The sequence below is a fragment of the Geotrypetes seraphini genome, chromosome 4 (assembly GCF_902459505.1).
Source record: "Geotrypetes seraphini chromosome 4, aGeoSer1.1, whole genome shotgun sequence".
NCBI classification, from domain to species: Eukaryota; Metazoa; Chordata; class Amphibia; order Gymnophiona; family Dermophiidae; genus Geotrypetes; species Geotrypetes seraphini.
Genome location: NC_047087.1, coordinates 65,701,408 through 65,719,321, shown reverse-complemented (window position 1 = coordinate 65,719,321; position 17,914 = coordinate 65,701,408). Strand labels below are relative to the sequence as shown.

The following is a 17,914-nucleotide window of genomic DNA, read 5'->3' as shown; positions in this document are numbered from 1 at the left end:
GTGCAAGCGGTGTTCAGGCCGGTGCGGTGGAGGAGCTCCGTCGGCAGCGGCTGCAGGCGCCCAGAGCTCCCCGCCGATGGTGCCTCGCGAGTCGGCAGGGAACGGTGGAGAAGCCCGATCTTCTCCGTCCGCCCACGGAGGGATTCCCCGAGCCGCCGACGGTCGGGTTTTAGAGGATTCCCTCTCAGCTGATATTTTGACAGCTGATGCCGGCTTGCCTGTTTTAGCGGCTGAGACTATTCAGGTCTCTCAGCCGCTGCAGGCTATGGAGGGAGCTGTTTTGGCGGGAAAGTCGCCATCTTCTCTGTCTGGCCCCTCCATTTTGTCTTCCACCTCAGGTGACCTTCCCCCTGTTTTGGCTAAGCAGGGGCAGGTTTCTGCTGGGTCCCCTGCTGTGGCAGGGAGTCCCTTGGGACCCTCGGGGGGTTTTTCCCCTGATTTTTTCTTTTCATTATGCAAAGCCTATTTTCAGGCGGCTGGGGGTCCCGGTTGCGCCCAGGGGGTCTCGGGGGGTGGGGTTTCCTCCGCGCTCCCTGCGGCTTTGCCTCTCTCGTCTGACGTGACGTCCCCTCCGCCGCCTCTCTTGTCCAAGCGTCCGCGGGTGTCGTGGGACGAGGATTTGTGGTCGGAGGAACGTGTCGGTCTGGAGGAGGACCTGGACCCTTCTGAGGAATTCCAGGACCCTCTGGAGGGGACGGAAGCTGGCGGCGGGTTGTCGGGTTTCCCGTTCTCCAGTGACGAGGCGTCCGTGGTGCGCCTTTTTCAGAGAGATGAGCTGCCTGACCTTATTCAACAGGTTTCTTCGGCTTTGCGTTTTGAGGACGCGCCGCCGGAGACTCCGCGTGTGGGGGACCCTCTGTTACGAGGGATCCGTTCCGTTTCCCGCTCTTTTCCTATGCATCAGGATATTCGGGATATTATTCTTGAGCAGTGGAAAACGCCGGAGACGCCGTTTCGGCTGGCGCGCAGCATGGCTCGCCTGTATCCCATTCCTGAAGGGGATCGGGCTACGTTAGCTTCGCCAGTCGTGGATGCGGTGGTCTCGGCTATTTCCAAGCGGCATACCGTGCCTGTTGAGGGCGGTTCTGCTTTGCGGGACTCTGAGGAGCGCAAATTGGAGACCATCCTTAAGCAAAATTTTCAAGTCTCTGCCTTTGGGGTCCAGGCGGCTATTTGTGGGGGACTGGTCGCTCGCGCCGTGTTTCGGTGGGCGGAGCGGGTCTTGGATCGAGAGTCTGACGACTGGTCTCTGGTGGATCAGGAGGTAGCGAAGATTGAGATGGCTGCCTCATTCCTCTCGGATGCTCTGTATGACTTGGTGCGGATCTCGGCTAAGTCCATGGCTTTTGGCGTTGCCGCAAGGCGTGTGTTGTGGCTGCGCGCTTGGGCGGCGGATGCTGCGTCCAAAGCTAAGCTTACTAAATTTCCCTTTCGGGGGTCGTTTTTATTTGGAGAGGACTTGGATAAGTTGATTCAGACTCTGTCGGACTCGAAAGTTCCCCGTTTGCCGGAGGACCGTGCCCGCCCGGCGTCTCGGGGTGGTGCAGCCCGGGGGCGTTTGCGGGAATTTCGCAAGTATCGCCCTGGGCGTGGGGCTGCTTCTTTCCAGTCTCCGGGGTTTTCCCGGGGTCGGTTCTTCCAGCGCATGCAGCCCTTTCGGGGGGCCCGTCGGGGGGCAGGGAATCCCTCCGCCGGTTCCCCCGCTTCCCGTCCTGCACAATGACGCCTTGCCGGCGCCCCCCTTGGTTCCGGTGGGGGCCCGGCTGCGCGACTTTTTTCCCAAATGGGCCGAGATCACGTCCGATCAGTGGGTCCTGGAGGTGGTGCGGGACGGTTATGCCCTGGAGTTCGCCCGCTCTCTGCCGGATTTTTTCCTCGCTTCTCCGTGTCAGACTCCTGGGAAGACGCTGGCGTTTCGCCAGACCCTTCAGCGCTTGCTAGATCTCAGGGCAGTAGTTCCAGTGCCCCCCCCGGAGTGGGGCACGGGCAGGTACTCCATTTACTTTGTGGTGCCCAAGAAGGAGGGGACTTTTCGGCCCATCCTCGATTTGAAAGGGGTCAACAGGGCTCTCAAGGTTCCCTCTTTCCGTATGGAAACGCTGCGGTCGGTCATTCTGGCGGTTCAGCCGGGGGAGTTTCTCACTTCTCTCGATCTGACGGAGGCCTACTTGCATGTTCCTATTCGGACCTCTCATCAGCGTTTCCTGCGCTTTGCGATCTTGGGTCGGCACTATCAGTTCTGTGCGCTTCCCTTTGGGCTGGCCACGGCTCCCCGGACGTTCACCAAGGTGATGGTGGTCGTCGCGGCAGCCTTGCGGTCGGAGGGCATCCTGGTACACCCCTACCTGGACGACTGGTTAATTCGGGCCAAGTCGTTGCAGGAAAGCTCCCGGGTTACGGCTCGGGTGGTGGAGTTTCTCCGGTCGCTGGGCTGGGTGGTCAACCTTTCCAAGAGTCGGTTGGTTCCGGCTCAGCGTCTGGAGTACCTCGGGGTGCTGTTCGACACCTCCTTGGGGAAGGTCTTCCTCCCAGAGGCCCGGGTGAGCAAATTGCAGTCTCAGATTCGCCTGCTTTTGGCGTCCCGGTATCCTCGGGCGCGAGATTTCCTCCAGGTCCTGGGGTCGATGGCGGCGTCCCTGGACGTGGTGAGGTGGGCGCGGGCCCACATGCGTCCTCTCCAGTATGCTCTGCTCCGGAGGTGGTCTCCCCAGAGGCACGGGATGGATGTTCCGGTTCCCCTGCGAGGCTTGGCGCGCTGCAGTCTGCGTTGGTGGCTCCGGACCCCTCACCTAGTTCAGGGGGTGGGTCTGGATCTTCCGCAGTGGACGGTGCTCCTTACGGATGCGAGTCTCCTGGGTTGGGGGGCCCAGTGTCTGGGTCACTCAGCTCAGGGAACCTGGTCCACGGAGGAGGCCTCCTGGTCGATCAACGTGTTGGAGACCAGGGCGGTCCGGCTAGCGCTGTTGGCTTTCCACTCCCTTTTGTTGGGCAAGTCGGTCAGAGTCCTGTCGGACAATGCCACGGCGGTGGCTTATGTCAATCGTCAGGGGGGCACCAAGAGCACTCTGGTGGCGCAGGAGGCGGCTCGGCTCATGGTTTGGGCGGAGTCGCATCTTCTGGACCTCTCGGCCTCTCACATTGCCGGGGTAGAAAACGTTCAGGCGGACTTCCTCAGTCGTCACTTCTTGGATCCGGGAGAGTGGTGTCTCGGCGCCGAGGCGTTTCAGTTGCTAGTGCGTGCTTGGGGGCAGCCCCTGATGGATCTGATGGCTACAAGTGGCAACGCCAAAGTACCCCGCTTCTTCAGTCGTCGCAGGGACGGTCTGGCCGAGGGTCTGGATGCTCTGGTCCAACCGTGGCCAACGGAGGGGCTGTTGTATGTGTTCCCTCCTTGGCCATTAGTAGGCAGAGTACTGCTTCGCATTGTTCGCCATCCGGGGCTGGTGGTCTTGGTGGCTCCGGATTGGCCTCGTCGTCCGTGGTATGCGGATCTGGTGAGGCATCTGGTGGCGGATCCTCTTCCTCTGCCTCTCGAGTGCGATCTTCTGACGCAGGGTCCCATTCCCATGTTCGACCCGTCTCCCTTTTGTCTTACGGCTTGGCTCTTGAAAGGGGCCGCCTGAGTAAGAAGGGATATTCCGACAAGGTGATCTCTACACTTTTGGGGTCCCGGAGGCTTTCTACCTCTCGGGCTTATGTACGGGTTTGGCGTCTTTTTGAGGAATGGTGCCGAGCGCGGGGAGTGGTCTCCTTTCGCGCTTCTCTGCCTAACATTCTAGAGTTTTTGCAGGATGGCCTGGATAGGGGCCTGGCCTGGTCTTCTCTTCGGGTTCATCTGGCGGCCCTGTCGGCTTTTCGGGGGCTGGTGACAGGTCAGCGTTTGTCAGCCATTCCTGATGTGATTCGCTTTCTTAGGGCGGCCAAGTTGATCAGGCCTCCCATAAGGCCCTCGATTCCCTCTTGGGATCTCAATCTGGTTCTCTCTGTTCTAGTGCGCCCTCCTTTCGAGCCGTTGGATGGCTGTTCGTTGAAGGACCTTACGCTGAAGTCGGTCTTTTTGGTGGCCATTACTTCCGCTAGACGGGTGTCTGAGCTACAGGCTTTCTCTTGTAGGGCTCCCTTCCTGGAGTTTTCGAAGGAGCGGGTTGTTTTGCGGCCTGTTCCTTCCTTTCTGCCGAAGGTAGTTTCTCCTTTTCATGTCAATCAATCGGTGGTCCTCCCGGTCTTGGGTAGTCGGGAGGGTTCTTCTGAGCAACGACAGCTGCGCAAGTTGGATGTCGGTCGGGTCCTCCATGCTTATGTGCAGCGGACCCGGGATTTTCGGAGCTCCGATCATCTCTTTGTGCTTCTGGCGGGTCCTCGTCGGGGGGCTGGCGCTTCTAAGGCTACTATTGCGCGTTGGATCAAGGAGATGATTGCTTCCGCTTATCTTCTGAGTCAGAAGCCGGTTCCGGAGTTTCTCAAGGCTCATTCCACTAGGGGTCAGGCGGCTTCTTGGGCTGAGTCGTCGCTCGTGCCTCCGGTGGATATTTGTAAGGCTGCGGTTTGGTCCTCCTTGCATTCATTTGTTCGGCATTATCGGGTAGATGTTCAGGCGCGTCGGGACGCGGTGTTCGGTGAGCGTGTTCTGGTATCGGCCCTTCGGGGGTCCCGCCCGTGAGAGGGACTGCTTTGGTACGTCCCAATCGTAAAGTTAACCTCTACTGGTCTGGAGAGTGCTAAAGAAGGAGAAATTAGGTTCTTACCTGCTAATTTACTTTCTTTTAGCTTCTCCAGACCAGTAGAGGTCCCCACCCTGTCTGTTGTTGTTGTTGTTGGGGCTGTTGCGCGGGCAGTTTTTGGTTTTTGCTGCCGGTTCTAGTATTTTTCTAGGGCCGGGGAGAATTGAAGAACAGCGGCTGTGGCTCGGCTGGCTTAGCTGGCGAGCTGTGGGGACCTTCTTCCTTCGGGAATTTCTCCTCTGCATTTTCCAACAGCATTTTTGGGTATGTTATTTGTTACTCCTTTCGGAGTATTGTTTTTTCTCTCTGTTGTTTTCCAGTTCTTGGTTCTGCTTGGCTATTCGGCAGACTGAGGGAAATAGAGAGGAGGGGCTAGGATATACTGTCCCAAAGTTTTGTTTTCAGTCTCCACCTGCTGGTCATGATTAGATATATACCAATCGTAAAGTTAACCTCTACTGGTCTGGAGAAGCTAAAAGAAAGTAAATTAGCAGGTAAGAACCTAATTTCTCCTTATCATTTATAATTCAGGGTTTTTTCAAAGAGGTCAAGGCAGATGACTTTATGCAATGTCATCTCAGTAACAACTATACAAAAATAGACAAATATACCCCCTCCTTTTTTACTAAACCGCGATAGCGGTTTTTAGTGCAAGTTGCTGTGCTGAATGCCCTGCGCTGCTCTTGATGCTCATAGGCTCCCTGCGCTAAAAACCGCTATTGCGGTTTAGTAAAAGGGGGCATTAGTGCAAAATATAGACAGCAGATATAAATTCTCAAAATGGCCACATTTGATCACTAAATTGAAAATAAATCATTTTTCCTACCTTTTGTTGTCTGTTCATTATTCAAATCATTTTGGTCCCAGGCTCTGGCATTTTGGTCCCAGACTCTGGCATTTTGGTCCCAGACTGGGCAAGTTGCAGCTCTACTCTCTAGAGGAGCGCAGGGAGAGGGGTGACATGATTGAGACATTTAAGTACGTCACAGGTCGTGTCGAGGTGGAAAACGACATATTCTTTCCTAAGGGACCTTCAGTCACAAGGGGGCACCCGCTCAAACTCAGAGGAGGGAGATTTGGTGGTGACACCAGGAAGTATTTCTTTACAGAAAGGGTGGTGGATCACTGGAACAAATTACCGGTGCAGGTGATCAAGGCCACTAGCGTGCTCGACTTTAAGAATAAATGGGACATCCACGTGGGATCTCTACGTGGGTCGAGCAGCACTCTGACTTAATGGGGTGGGACAGTAGAGTGGGCAGATTTGATGGGCTATGGCCCTTTTCTGCCGTCATCTTTCTATGTTTCTATGTCTTCTGATAACTCGGTTGCCAGAGTCTCCTGCCCATTTATTGTTTTATTCTTTTTTCATGCTAACTTTCCATCTCTGTCCTTCCCTTCCCCGGAAGTCTGGCATCTTTCCTTTTTTTCATCTCCATCCATAGATCCACCTTTTCTCAACTACCCTTTTGTCCAGCATCTCTCCCTCCTTCCCCACCACCCCAGGGTCCACCATCTCTCCCTTTCTTTTCCCAACTACCCTCCTATCCAGTATCTCTTTCCCCCCTCCACATCATCCCTTATGTCCAACTTCTTCCCTTTCTATTCCTTCCCTCCCTAAATCCCATTGTCCACCATCTCTCTCCTCTCCTCTGTTTTTAGATCCATTATTTCTTCCCCCAAAGTCCAGCATATGCACATCTCTTTGAACCCCTCTTCCCTCCCTCTGTGTACTTCTACACCAAGGCCTGCCCCCACCCCGATGGACTCCCATCCCCCTCCCCTCCCCCGGAAGGCCTGCGTGTTCCTCCCTGACCTCAGGAGTTGTCTTCCCTCTGCCGTGGTCCCGCCCCTCCTCTGAGTCAGAGGCAGGATCGCGGCAGAGGGAAGACAGCTCCTGAGCCCTATGGCAACCTGCAAGGATCACTAAACTACCGGCAAGCCTCTCTGTAGGCTGTTCCCTACTGGAATTAGGTAAATGGATGCGCGGGAGGCCAGGGAGAAAGCCGGACACCACAGCACTTCCTGACTGACCCTCCCCCCTCACCCTCTAAAGCAGGAGCGGCAATGGCTAGCCAACAAGAGGCAGTGCTGCTGATCCTGCTTTAGGGGGTGAGGGGGGAGGGTCAGTCACTGAATTGGGAGGCTGATTTTTTTTATTTATTTATTTTTTAATTGTATCAATTCACCCGAAGTGAATCAATTTGAATCAGGCAGCACTATTCCCAACCTCGGCTCTTACCACAACAGGCGGTGCACTGCTCTGTCTCCTATAGTAGGGCGCTAAGCTACATCCCCCAACAACCTTCTAACCCCGCCCTACCAGCACTCTGATTGGCCGACGTTCTTCAAGAGGTAGATTAATTACACGGCAGTCAGGAGGAGAAAAAAAAGAAGGGAATTATGATTGGTTGGTGTTCTCCACGAGGCGGATTAATTGCACGCCAGTCAGGAGGGGGAAAAAAGAGAAGGGAAACCACATGGCTCTGCGATCAACTCGGGTTGCCTGAACAATTGACTGATCGATTGCGATCGACGTATTGGGCACCCCTGATCTATATAGATTTTTTCTCCAGTGTTCACAAGGTCTTCAACACTACTATCCACAAGCTTTTATTTAACATCATTTCAGCAATCTTTGTCATTGTCAATGTTCAGCACTTCATTAATATCAGCTGCCTCCTAACTTATTAACATTTCAGATAATATGGTTTATGGTTTAGTTTTATTTAATATGCTACCCTTCTTTAGGCAGTAGCACGGTGATTTACAAAATGTTACAATAGAAAATAGAAAGGAAAAATCAGTAGCAAAGGACAGTAAAATTTATAAGAGTAAAAAAAAATTCTCTGCAAACTGCGTCTTTAGTAAACTTTCTCATAAGCAATGAGGTTTGATGTAATCGGCGTTTCATCACCTACTAGGAAACCTTCAAAGTCTTCCTACAGGTTCATTTTCATCGAATATTGCTGATCAGTTACATCTTTCTTGGCATTGGCAAGTGTATAAATACATCCTTAAGACTGAATTCCTTGAAAAAGTCTTGAATTCTTATTCCTCTGTTAATTGCATCAAGCATGCAATTTAGAAAACTGTCTTTATACTTGGTCTTCATGGAACATACAATTCCTTGGTCACAAGGCTGTAGTAAGGAGGACACATTGGATGGATGGTAAATGGCAGAAACATTTTTCACAAGAAGTTCTTGAGGTGGATGTGCAGAGCAATTGTTTAGAACTAGTTTTCTTCCAGTTCAGCTTCTCTACAATGAGCTCTTGCTGCAGGCACAAAGTGGTTATGGAACCAATCGCTAAATGTTTCTCTGGTTACCCATGCTTTCTTGTCCACAGGTAAATGACGTACACTCTTCAAACATTAGGGTTGTTGTCTTTTTCAATCACTGCTGACTTTAATTTGTGTGTGCCAACAGCATTGGTACATGCAAGAATAGTTATTCTGTCCTTAAAGTCAGATGGTGCTTGTTCATCAGCTGTTGTCAGTGTTTTTCTAGGAACATAGTGCCAATAGAGAGATGTTTCATCAGTACTGTGATTTTGTTTAGGACCAAATTCATCAGCTTCCTCATAATCAGCAGAAGTTTTTTCATCACAGATTGAGATATTTAACACTTTGGCACTTCTTAAAATTTCTGCAGTCAACCTTCTGAATATTCACACTTATTTTCAATATTCAATTCTTGATGGTATTTTTGACTTGCTTCATTACCATCAAACCAGTCATTCGTGCGTTCATGCCTTCTTTGCCAAACCCATTCAATCAGTACACGATCTAAATCTTCACTTTTTGCCCTTTGCAATATTGTTCTAGTTTTCATTAATTTCTGGTCATCACTCTCACTGTAAAACTTCAACAATTTATCTTTGTTTCTTTAAGTCATATATAGTGGTTGTTTCCCACACCATATTCTTCAGTCAGCTGTTGTACAGACACACCTTGATCAAGCTTCTTCAATACCTCAACTTTCTGTGTTTTTGACATAGATAATGCTTCCTTTTCTGCTTCTCACTGCCACCCTGATTGGAATCTGCAGCTGCTCTTTGCCACTTTGCAGCCCTCTGATCTGAGTTGTGCAGAGATCAGGAGAAAAGCATGCACCTGCTTTTAATGTATGTCACGTTGGGGGAAATTGACTACTTCCAGTTCACGTCAAATTTAGTTTTTGGAGCGTTTTGGTTTTTGGAATTTCAAATAAAGGATCTTATACCTATATTTCAGATTCCTGGTCTGTAGGATGGGTAACAGATTCAGAAAACTCTGATTGTCAATTTATATGAATCACATTTTACTATGCTGAAAAACATAGGGAAGTGAAATATATGGCTACTTTGTTCTTTGCTATTTCAGTTGCTGGTCCATGATTGTGGCATGCTTTGCCAGGTAGTCTGTGCAACAATTTGGGAATGTTTAAGAAACAACTGAAAATATTTATTTGTTCGTTTTTTTTAATTGATGTTAATGGTGTCTGGCAGCAGGAATGAATGATTGGTGGGGTAGTTGATCAGTTTTTGGGTTTTTTAAATTGTATTGTATATGTTGTAATCTGTTTAGGATTTAACAGAATACAGTAGTACCTTGGATTACGAGTATAATCCATTCCAGGAGCATGCTCATAATCCAGAATGCTCGTTTATCAAAGCGAGTTTCCCCATAGGAAATAATGGAAACTCGCTTTGATGTGTTCCCCCCCCGAGAACCGGCATTGCTCCCCTCGAAGACCCCCCACTGCGATCCAGCACCCCCCCTGCCTCGAACCGGCACCCCCCGCCACGATCCGACCCCCCCCTGACACGATTGGGCACCCCCCTGACACGATCTGACCCCCCTCCCCCCGACACGATTGGGCACCCCCGACACGATCCGACATCCCCCCCGACACAATTGGGCACCCCCCCCGCCGCTTCTTACCCTCATCTGGGCACTCTAGAAGATCGGACTCTTCGTCTGCTGGGCCTTGAGTATGCTCAGATGCTCAAGGCCCAGCAGACGAGGGCCGATCTTCAAGAGTGCCCAGATGAGGGTAAGAAGCGGTGGGGGGGTGCCCAATCGTGGCGGGGGGTGCCCAATCGTGGCGGGGGGTGCCCAATCGTGGCGGGGGGGATCGGATCGTGGCGGGGGGTGCCTGTTCGAGGCGGGGGGGTGCCGGATCGCAAGGGGGGTGCCGGATTGCGGGGGGGGGGGGTGCTCGTAAATCGAGCCATGCTCGGTTTCCGAGGCACCGATTTTTGCAAATGTTTTGCTCGTCTTGCAAAATACTTGCAAACCGGTGCACTCGTAAACCGAGGTACCACTGTATAAGTTTTTAAAATAAATGTTCTTAACTGCGTTCAGACCACCTACCCTTTTTTAAGGGGTGTTAAATACTACTGTCTGAACAAATTGCAGATGCAATTAAAAAAAATAATTATTCATAATTTAGTGTTTTCCAGCTGAAGGAGTGCTTATGTTTCAAGTTGAGTGTAACCAAAGTGGGAATCAGATAAATAAAGCAAACTACTAGAAAATTCCTAAGGCCTGTTATAAGTTTTTCCATTGTGACCTAAAGCTTGTCTGTGCAAGTGAGATGCATTTGATTTTTATCTGAATAGACCTGTAGTTACTAATGGATTCAGTTGTAAAATATTACTGTTAAAATTTAGTGATTAATTCTTAATTTGACAATATTTAGTAATTTGAAAATTTAAGAATTTCCCATTATGAAAAATTTAATCATTGCACAAATACAAGGAATATTTGGGTACAATATTCTATTTTTTTCAAGAATATAAACTATTTTTTTATTGGCAGTCCTAATACATTACTTCTTTTTTTTTTTTTATATATTTCTAGGTGAAAAGAAGCATGTTTATACTAGTGCCATAAAGCAGATGCTAGTCTCTCTCCCACCCCCAATTCTTACTCTTCATTTAAAGAGATTTCAACAGGTAAAAACTTAATGGCTTAGTATTCCTGTGTAGACACTGAGGACAGTATTCAGTAGTACAAATAACTTGAGGTAACTGCCATATCTGTTTAAGTTTGGGACTGCATATTCAGTGGTTCCATTGACATGGACAAGTTGCCAGTTTAAATTAGGGCAGCTATTTGCACTAAAATGAGTACAAATAAAGGCAAATAGTGTTAATAACATTCTCCATGAACAAGCTGGATGAATCAACTACACACCTGATGCCATCTAATGGTGCCATGAATGGATGAATGAATTAGCTCCTCAAAGGTCTGAAAAAGGCCCTTCTGTGCATAGGCAGCTCCCCATTCCCCCTTACAGTGCCCACCTAATTCCACTCAAGTTTAGTTTGTCCTCTCTACCAGTTATTAGATCATCTTCACAGTCCTCAAACTTCCTCATCAAGTTTCCTCAATTTCCTGACAGCATTTTGCAGGCCCCCATGGCTCCTCTACCATGCTGGAAAACCCAGATTTAGTAAATGTCTGCTTCGCAGCAAAAAAAAGAATTCTACTTCTACATATTGATACTTCCTCAGTGCTGGGCAGATCTGTTTCTCTATCAAGAATACGCTGCCAATGCAGAGTCCTCTCCTTTGGCCTATCCTTGCATCAGGAGTTTTCACCAAGTATGCCATTGTGGCTGCCACATACCTTCCCATGGAAGGATATGAGTTTTCCCTAGCTGGACTGCTGGCTTTTATAGTAGGGGCCTACACATCAGAAAACCAGAGCGTGTGCCCTACAGACAATCAGATTCATATATGTTCTTGATTTCATCACCAGCACCAAGAAAAAGTATTGATTCTTTCTGCAACAGGTCACGATTTGTAGGATTTAACACACGTGTTAACTCATATGCTGTGTTAATAGAAGATTATCAAGGTAAGTATCTAACCTTCCCTTTTGTGTTCATTTTGCAAATACATTCCCTTTAAAAAAAATCTTATTCAGTTTCTCTGTTCTAGTCCTGCACACTTCTCAACATCCCCTCATTCTGTGCCGACTGCCTCCCTTTTAGCACTTTCACTTTCCTTCCTACAACCTCTCCCAAGCCATATGCTTTATTCCTTTTTGTGGTACTTTGTGGCTAGAGGCTCTGCAAAGAAGCTAGGAGACAGGAGAGGAGGAAAGCAGGAGACAAGCAGGAGAGAAGGGAAGCAGGAACAGAAGGCAGGAGAGAGAGCAAGGGGCAGCGGTGAGAGTTAGCTTCGCCCACCCCCCAACGTCATCTACCAAAGCTCCCCCTTAAAAGGGGAGGGGCCAACGGCGCGTGTCAAAGGCGAGCATTAAAGGCGCTCGCCTTAGCGAGAGCGCCTTTGCAAAGGGCCTTAAGGAAGAATGAGTCGCTGCAAAGAAGAGCAGAGGGCAACCACAGCAGACACAGAGGACACACAAGAAAGCAAGGAGAAACCATTTCAGACAGCAGACCGGCAAGCGGACAGCAATGGAAGCAATAGACAGAAGCAGGATGTTGAGCTACCCAGTTTTCTGCACCGTTTGCCATATGTATGACTACCTCCCCTCTGGGAGGCGGTCTTACATATGCACTCGATGTGAGGGCCTGAAGAAACAAGTTAAGACTCCTGGATGGCAGAATACTAGAACTAGAAGCACTTCAAGCAGTGGAGAAGGAGGACAGAGAGGCAGAAAACTTCAAGACAGAGGAAACCATTGAGGAAGAAGTTTGGGAGTTAGAGAAGTTCATCGAGGAGGCATACAAGGAGGCTCTAAAAAATCCCCAGCAACAGTGGAACTGCCAAGATACACCCACAGTGAGTGAGGACCAACTGGAAGACAACCACATGGAAGAAATGGGTGACACAGAAGTAACTCCTGGAAACAGCGGAGGGAACCCACAGGAAGACGAGTCCAGTGCAAGCCAACACCAGGTAGAGGGAAGATGAAAGTGCCAGAGGACATGGACCCACGGCTGGAGAGATGGACATACACCAGGGACACGGACACGGACCTGCGGCTGGAGAGATGAGAAAAGACAGAGAGGATAGCGATCGTCGTGGGGGACTCCATCATCAGACAAGTCGACAACCACATAGTGGGAGGAAGACTGGATCGGCTGGTGACCTGCCTACCGGGAGCCAAGATAGAAGACATAGTGAGCTGCATCAACAGCATGGAAGACTAAGATAAGGCGGTGGTGATCCATATGGGGACAAACAACGTGAGCAACAGGAACTACAGCAGAGAAGTACTGAAGGACCAGTTCCAGATGCTAGGAAGGAAGCTGAAGACCAGAATGCCGAGGGTAGCGTTCTCAGAGATCCTGCCGGTACCCAGGGCCGATGAGAAGAGGCAGATGGAGCTGCAAGGAGTCAATGTGTGGATGAGGCGCTGGTGTGAGGAAGAAGGATTCCACTTCATGCGCAACTGAACGACATTCTGGGAAAAGAGCAAGCTATTCAGGAAGGATGGATTCCACCTCAGCGGAGATGGAATGAGGCTACTTGAAAGCAACATCAAAAAGAAATTGAGAAGTTTTTAAACAAGGAAGAAGGAGAAAGCCAACAGTTGATGGTTGGGGAACCGGTATACCCAGAGGATACCGTGCAGGAAGATAGCGGGGAAGACTTGCCGGATCATAGGCAAGACAGAAATCCTGACGGATTGAAAAGGACACAAGAGGGAAGGAAATGCAAGAAAGTAACAGGCCGCAAACTCAAGTGTATGTACACGAACGCAAGGAGCCTAAGGAATAAGATGGGTGAATTAGAAGATATGGCACAAAAAGATAAACTTGACATCATCGGCATCACGGAAACATGGTGGAATGAGGAAAATGTCTGGGACACTGTGCTACCGGGATACAAGCTATACCGCAGAGACAGAGTGGGTCAAAAAGGTGGGGGCATTGCCCTATACATCAAAGAGGGAATTGAGTCTACCACAGAGAACACACCAGAAACAAAGAATAAGTTAGTCTTTATGGGTCAAAATTCCGGGAACAAATGGAACAGAAACGAAGATCAGCATCTACTGACCCCCAGGGCAGTCCGAAAAAATTGATGGAGAGAGTGTGGCACAGTGGTAAAAGCTACAGCCTCAGCACCCTGAGGTTGTGGGTTCAAGCCCATGCTGCTCCTTGTGACCCTGGGCAAGTTACTTAATCCCCCCCATTGCCCCAGGTACGTTAGATAGATTGTGAGCCCACCAGGACAGAGAGGGAAAACTGTTTTGAGTACCTGAATAAATGCCTGTAAAACCGCTCTGAGCTCCTCTGGGAGAACGGTATAGAAATTTGAATAAATAAATAAATGACGGATGAGATTAAACACAACTGCAAGGGAGGCAATGCAGTTATCATGGGTGACTTCAATTATCCGGGAATAGACTGGAACCTAGGCACCTCCGGCTGCGGTAGGGAGACCAAGTTCCTGGATGCTGTAGGCGATTGCTTCCTGGAACAACTTGTCAAGGAAAATACAAGAGGAAATGGAATTCTGGACTTAATTCTAAATGGACTACGAGGACCGGCACAAGGTGTAGAAGTAGAGGGGACGCTGGGAACCAGTGATCACAATATGATCCGCTTCAGCCTGGACACAGGGGTGAAACATTACATTACATTACAGATTTCTATTCCACCATTACCTTTCGGTTCAAAGCGGATTACAAAAAGAGTTATGGAAGAAGGGTTACAACGTTAGATCAGAGAAGGTTTCCAAGAGAGGGAAAAGTAGGATCTGGGGTTAGGGAGGGGATGGTAAGAGGGGGGTTAAGCTTTATCATGGTATTAAGCTTTATTAAGGGATTTCTTGAAGAGTATAGTTTTTATTTCCTTTCTGAACATCTTGTAGTCTGGGGTTGTTGTCAATAGGTTGGAGACTTGGTTGTCTATCTTCGCTGCCTGAGTGGCCAGTAGTCCGTTGTATAGTTTTTTCCTTTTTACTTCTTTGATTGGGGGGGGAGGGGTAAGTGAATGGGGTGTGTGTTTTTCTATGCCTGGTAGAGGTGGTTTGGATGAGGCGGTCGTTTAGATAGGTTGGGCTGTCTCCATTTATAGTTTTAAATAGTATACAGTAGAATTTAAATTGTATTCTTTCCTGGATTGGAAGCCAATGAGAATTGATGAATGCCTCAGTAATGTGATCATGTTTTTTCAATGAATAGACGAGTCTCAGAGCTGTATTCTGAATTGCCTGTAATCATTATTGCAGGGCAGGGGAGGTAGAGGATGTTGCAATAGCCTAGGATACTTAGGATTAGAGATTGTACTAGGAGCTGAAATTGTGTTTTTTCGAAGAATTTTCGGACTTGTCCAAGGTTTCTCATAACTGCGAAAGATTTCTGTATTGTTTTGTTAATTTGTGGTTGCATAGTGCAGCCTCTGTCAATAGTCATACCTAGAAGTTTTAGGGTGGTTTGCAAAGGGTAGTTGATAGAGTTGATTTCTAAGTTGGTTATGGTTGGGATTTTGTTATTCTAGGAGGATGAATTTAGTTTTGTCTGGGTTGAGTTTCAGTATGTGGTCTTCCATCCAAGTCGTAACTGTAGCTAGAGTTCTGTGTAGTGTGTCTGACATTAAGAGCATTGGTTGGTCGAAAGGCATGAGGATGGTGATGTCATCAGCATAGCTATAAGAGGATAGGCCTTGTTTGTTCAGGTAAACGCCAAGAGAAGCCGTATATAGGTTGAAGAGAGTAGGGGACAGTGGGGACCCTTGTGGAACGCCGCAGGAGTTGGACCAAGGTTTGGATTTTTTTTTGTCTGATTTTACTTTGTATGTTCTGGATTTTAATAAACCTTCAAACCATGAGTATACTTTATCTGAGATGCCTATTGAGTCCAATATTTGCAGTAGGATGTTATGGTCTACCAGGTAAAATGCCGCCGTCAGGTCCAACTGTATGAGCAGCATTTTTTTTCCAATGCTGAGGTGTTGTCTTGCTGTGTCGATAAGGGAGCCTAGTAATGTTTCTGTGCTGAAGTTAGTTCTGAAGCCGGATTGTGTGGGATGGAGTAGGTTATGGTCCTCGAGATAGTTGGTGAGGAATTTGGCTACTAATCCTTCTGTTAGTTTGATATATAGAGGTATTGAGGCTATTGGTCTGTAGTTGGATGAGAGGTCTGTTGGTCCTTTTGGGTCTTTTAAGATTGGGGTGATGATGATTTCACTGAGGTCATTCGGGAAAATGCCATCTGTGAGCATGGTTTGTATCCAGTGTAGGAGTAAGGTACGGAACTTAGTGCTCGCTGATGACAGGAGATATGGCGGGCAGTGGTTGAGTTCACATGATGCGTGGCTGTATTTATTGTAGAGAACATCGGCCATGGCACTGAACTTCCGAAAAGGGAGTTACGAAGGAATGAGACTCATGGTGGGGAAGAAGATTGAGAAGAGGATAAGCACTATAAAAACACTAGAGCAAGCATGGTCCCTTTTTAAGGACAGTCACCAAGGCGCAAAATCTATATATACCACGTATCAAGGGATCAAGAGGAAAAAAACAAGGAACCGGCGTGGTTCACTGTAGCAGTGAAGGAAGCGATCAGAGACAAGAAGACTTCGTTTAAGGAATGGAAAAGGTCAAAAACGGATGAAAACTGGAAAAAGCACAAACAGCATCAAAGCAGGTGCCATAAGGCGGTAAGAGGAGCCAAAAGAGACTATGAGGAGAAATTAGCCAAAGAGGTGAAAAACTTCAAGCTCTTCTTTCAATATATTAAGGAAAATGACCCACGAAGGAAGCGGTGGGGCCGTTGGATGACCATGGAATAAAGGGAGTGCTAAAGGAGGACAAAGCCATCATTGACAAACTGAACACATTTTTTGCGCCTGTATTTACCGAAGAGGATATACACAACATACCGGAAGCCGACAGGCTATATGCCGGAAACAAAGACAGGAAACTGACAGGGTTGATGGTCAGTCTAGAAGAGATATGCAGGCAGATTGATAGGTTTAAACGATAAATCCCCGGGACCGGATTGCATCCATCCAAGGGTAATCAAGTAACTGAAAGGGGCTATAGCTGAACTGCTTCAACTAATAGCAAATCTGTCAATCAAAATAGGAAGGATTCCGGAAGACTGGAAAGTGGCAAATGTTAACGCCGATCTTCAAGAAAGGTTTGAGGGGAGATCCGGGAAACTACAGACCGGTGAGTCTGACCTCGGTACCGGGAAAGATGGTAGAGGTGCTGATAAAGGATCACATCATTGATCACCTTGACGGACACAATCTGATGAGGACCAGCCAGCACGGCTTCAGCAAGGGACGATCTTGCTTGACGAACTTGCTGCACTTCTGAGAGAGAGTGAACAGGCAGATAGACAAGGGTGAGCCGGTTGACATTGTATATCTGGATTTTCAGAAGGCTTTCGATAAGGTTTAGCATGAACGACTACTTCGAAAAATTGCGAGCCACGGAATCGAGGGTGAAATACTCATGTGGATAAAAAACTGGTTGGCAGATAGGAAACAGAGTGGGGGTTAAATGGGCAATACTCAGACTGGAAAAGCATCACGAGTGGAGTGCCGCAGGGTTCAGTGCTTGGACCCGTGCTCTTCAACATATTTATAAACGACCTGGAAATTGGTACGACGAGCGAGGTGATTAAATTTGTGGACGATACGAAGCTATTCTGAGTAATGAAGATGCAGAAGGATTGCAAAAACCTGCAATGGGACATAAAACACACTCAAGAAATGGGCAGCGACATGGCAAATGAGGTTTAACGTGGGTAAGTGTGTAAGGTGATGCATGTCTGTAACAAAAATCTTATACACGAATACAGGATGTCTGGCACAGTACTTGGAGAGACCCCCAAGGAAAGAGACTTGGAGTACTGGTCAACAAGTCGATGAAGCCATCTGCGCAATGTGCGGTGGCAGCGAAAAGGGCAAACAGAATGCTAGGAATGATTAAGAAGGGAATCACGAACAGATCAGAGAAAGTTATCATGCCGCTGTACCGGACCATGGTACGCCTCCACCTGGAATACTGCGTCCAGCACTGGTCGCCTACATGAAGAAGGACACAGTACTACTCGAAAGGGTCCAGAGAAGAGCAACTAAAATGGTTAAGGGGCTGGAGGAGTTGCCGTACTGTGAGAGGTTATAGAAATTAAGCCTCCTCTCCCATGAAAAGAGGAGACTGAGAGGGGACATGATTGAAACATTCAAGATAATGAAGGTAATAGACTTAGTAGATAAAGACAGGTTGTTCACCCTCTCCAAGGTAGGGAGAACGAGAGGGCACTCTCTAAAG

At 48.5% G+C, this 17,914-nt stretch overlaps 1 protein-coding gene across 5 annotated transcripts in view; it reads left to right on the top strand.

Moving 5' to 3' along the window:
• USP16 (ubiquitin specific peptidase 16) overlaps positions 1–17,914 on the top strand; it is a 118,288-nt gene that overhangs the window by 83,784 nt on the left and 16,590 nt on the right. For all 5 annotated transcript variants that reach the window (XM_033940643.1, XM_033940640.1, XM_033940642.1 and 2 more), the window contains one exon: positions 10,569–10,663. In XM_033940643.1, coding sequence (XP_033796534.1) covers positions 10,569–10,663 — 95 coding nt within the window. The remainder of the gene's footprint in view (positions 1–10,568; positions 10,664–17,914) is intronic.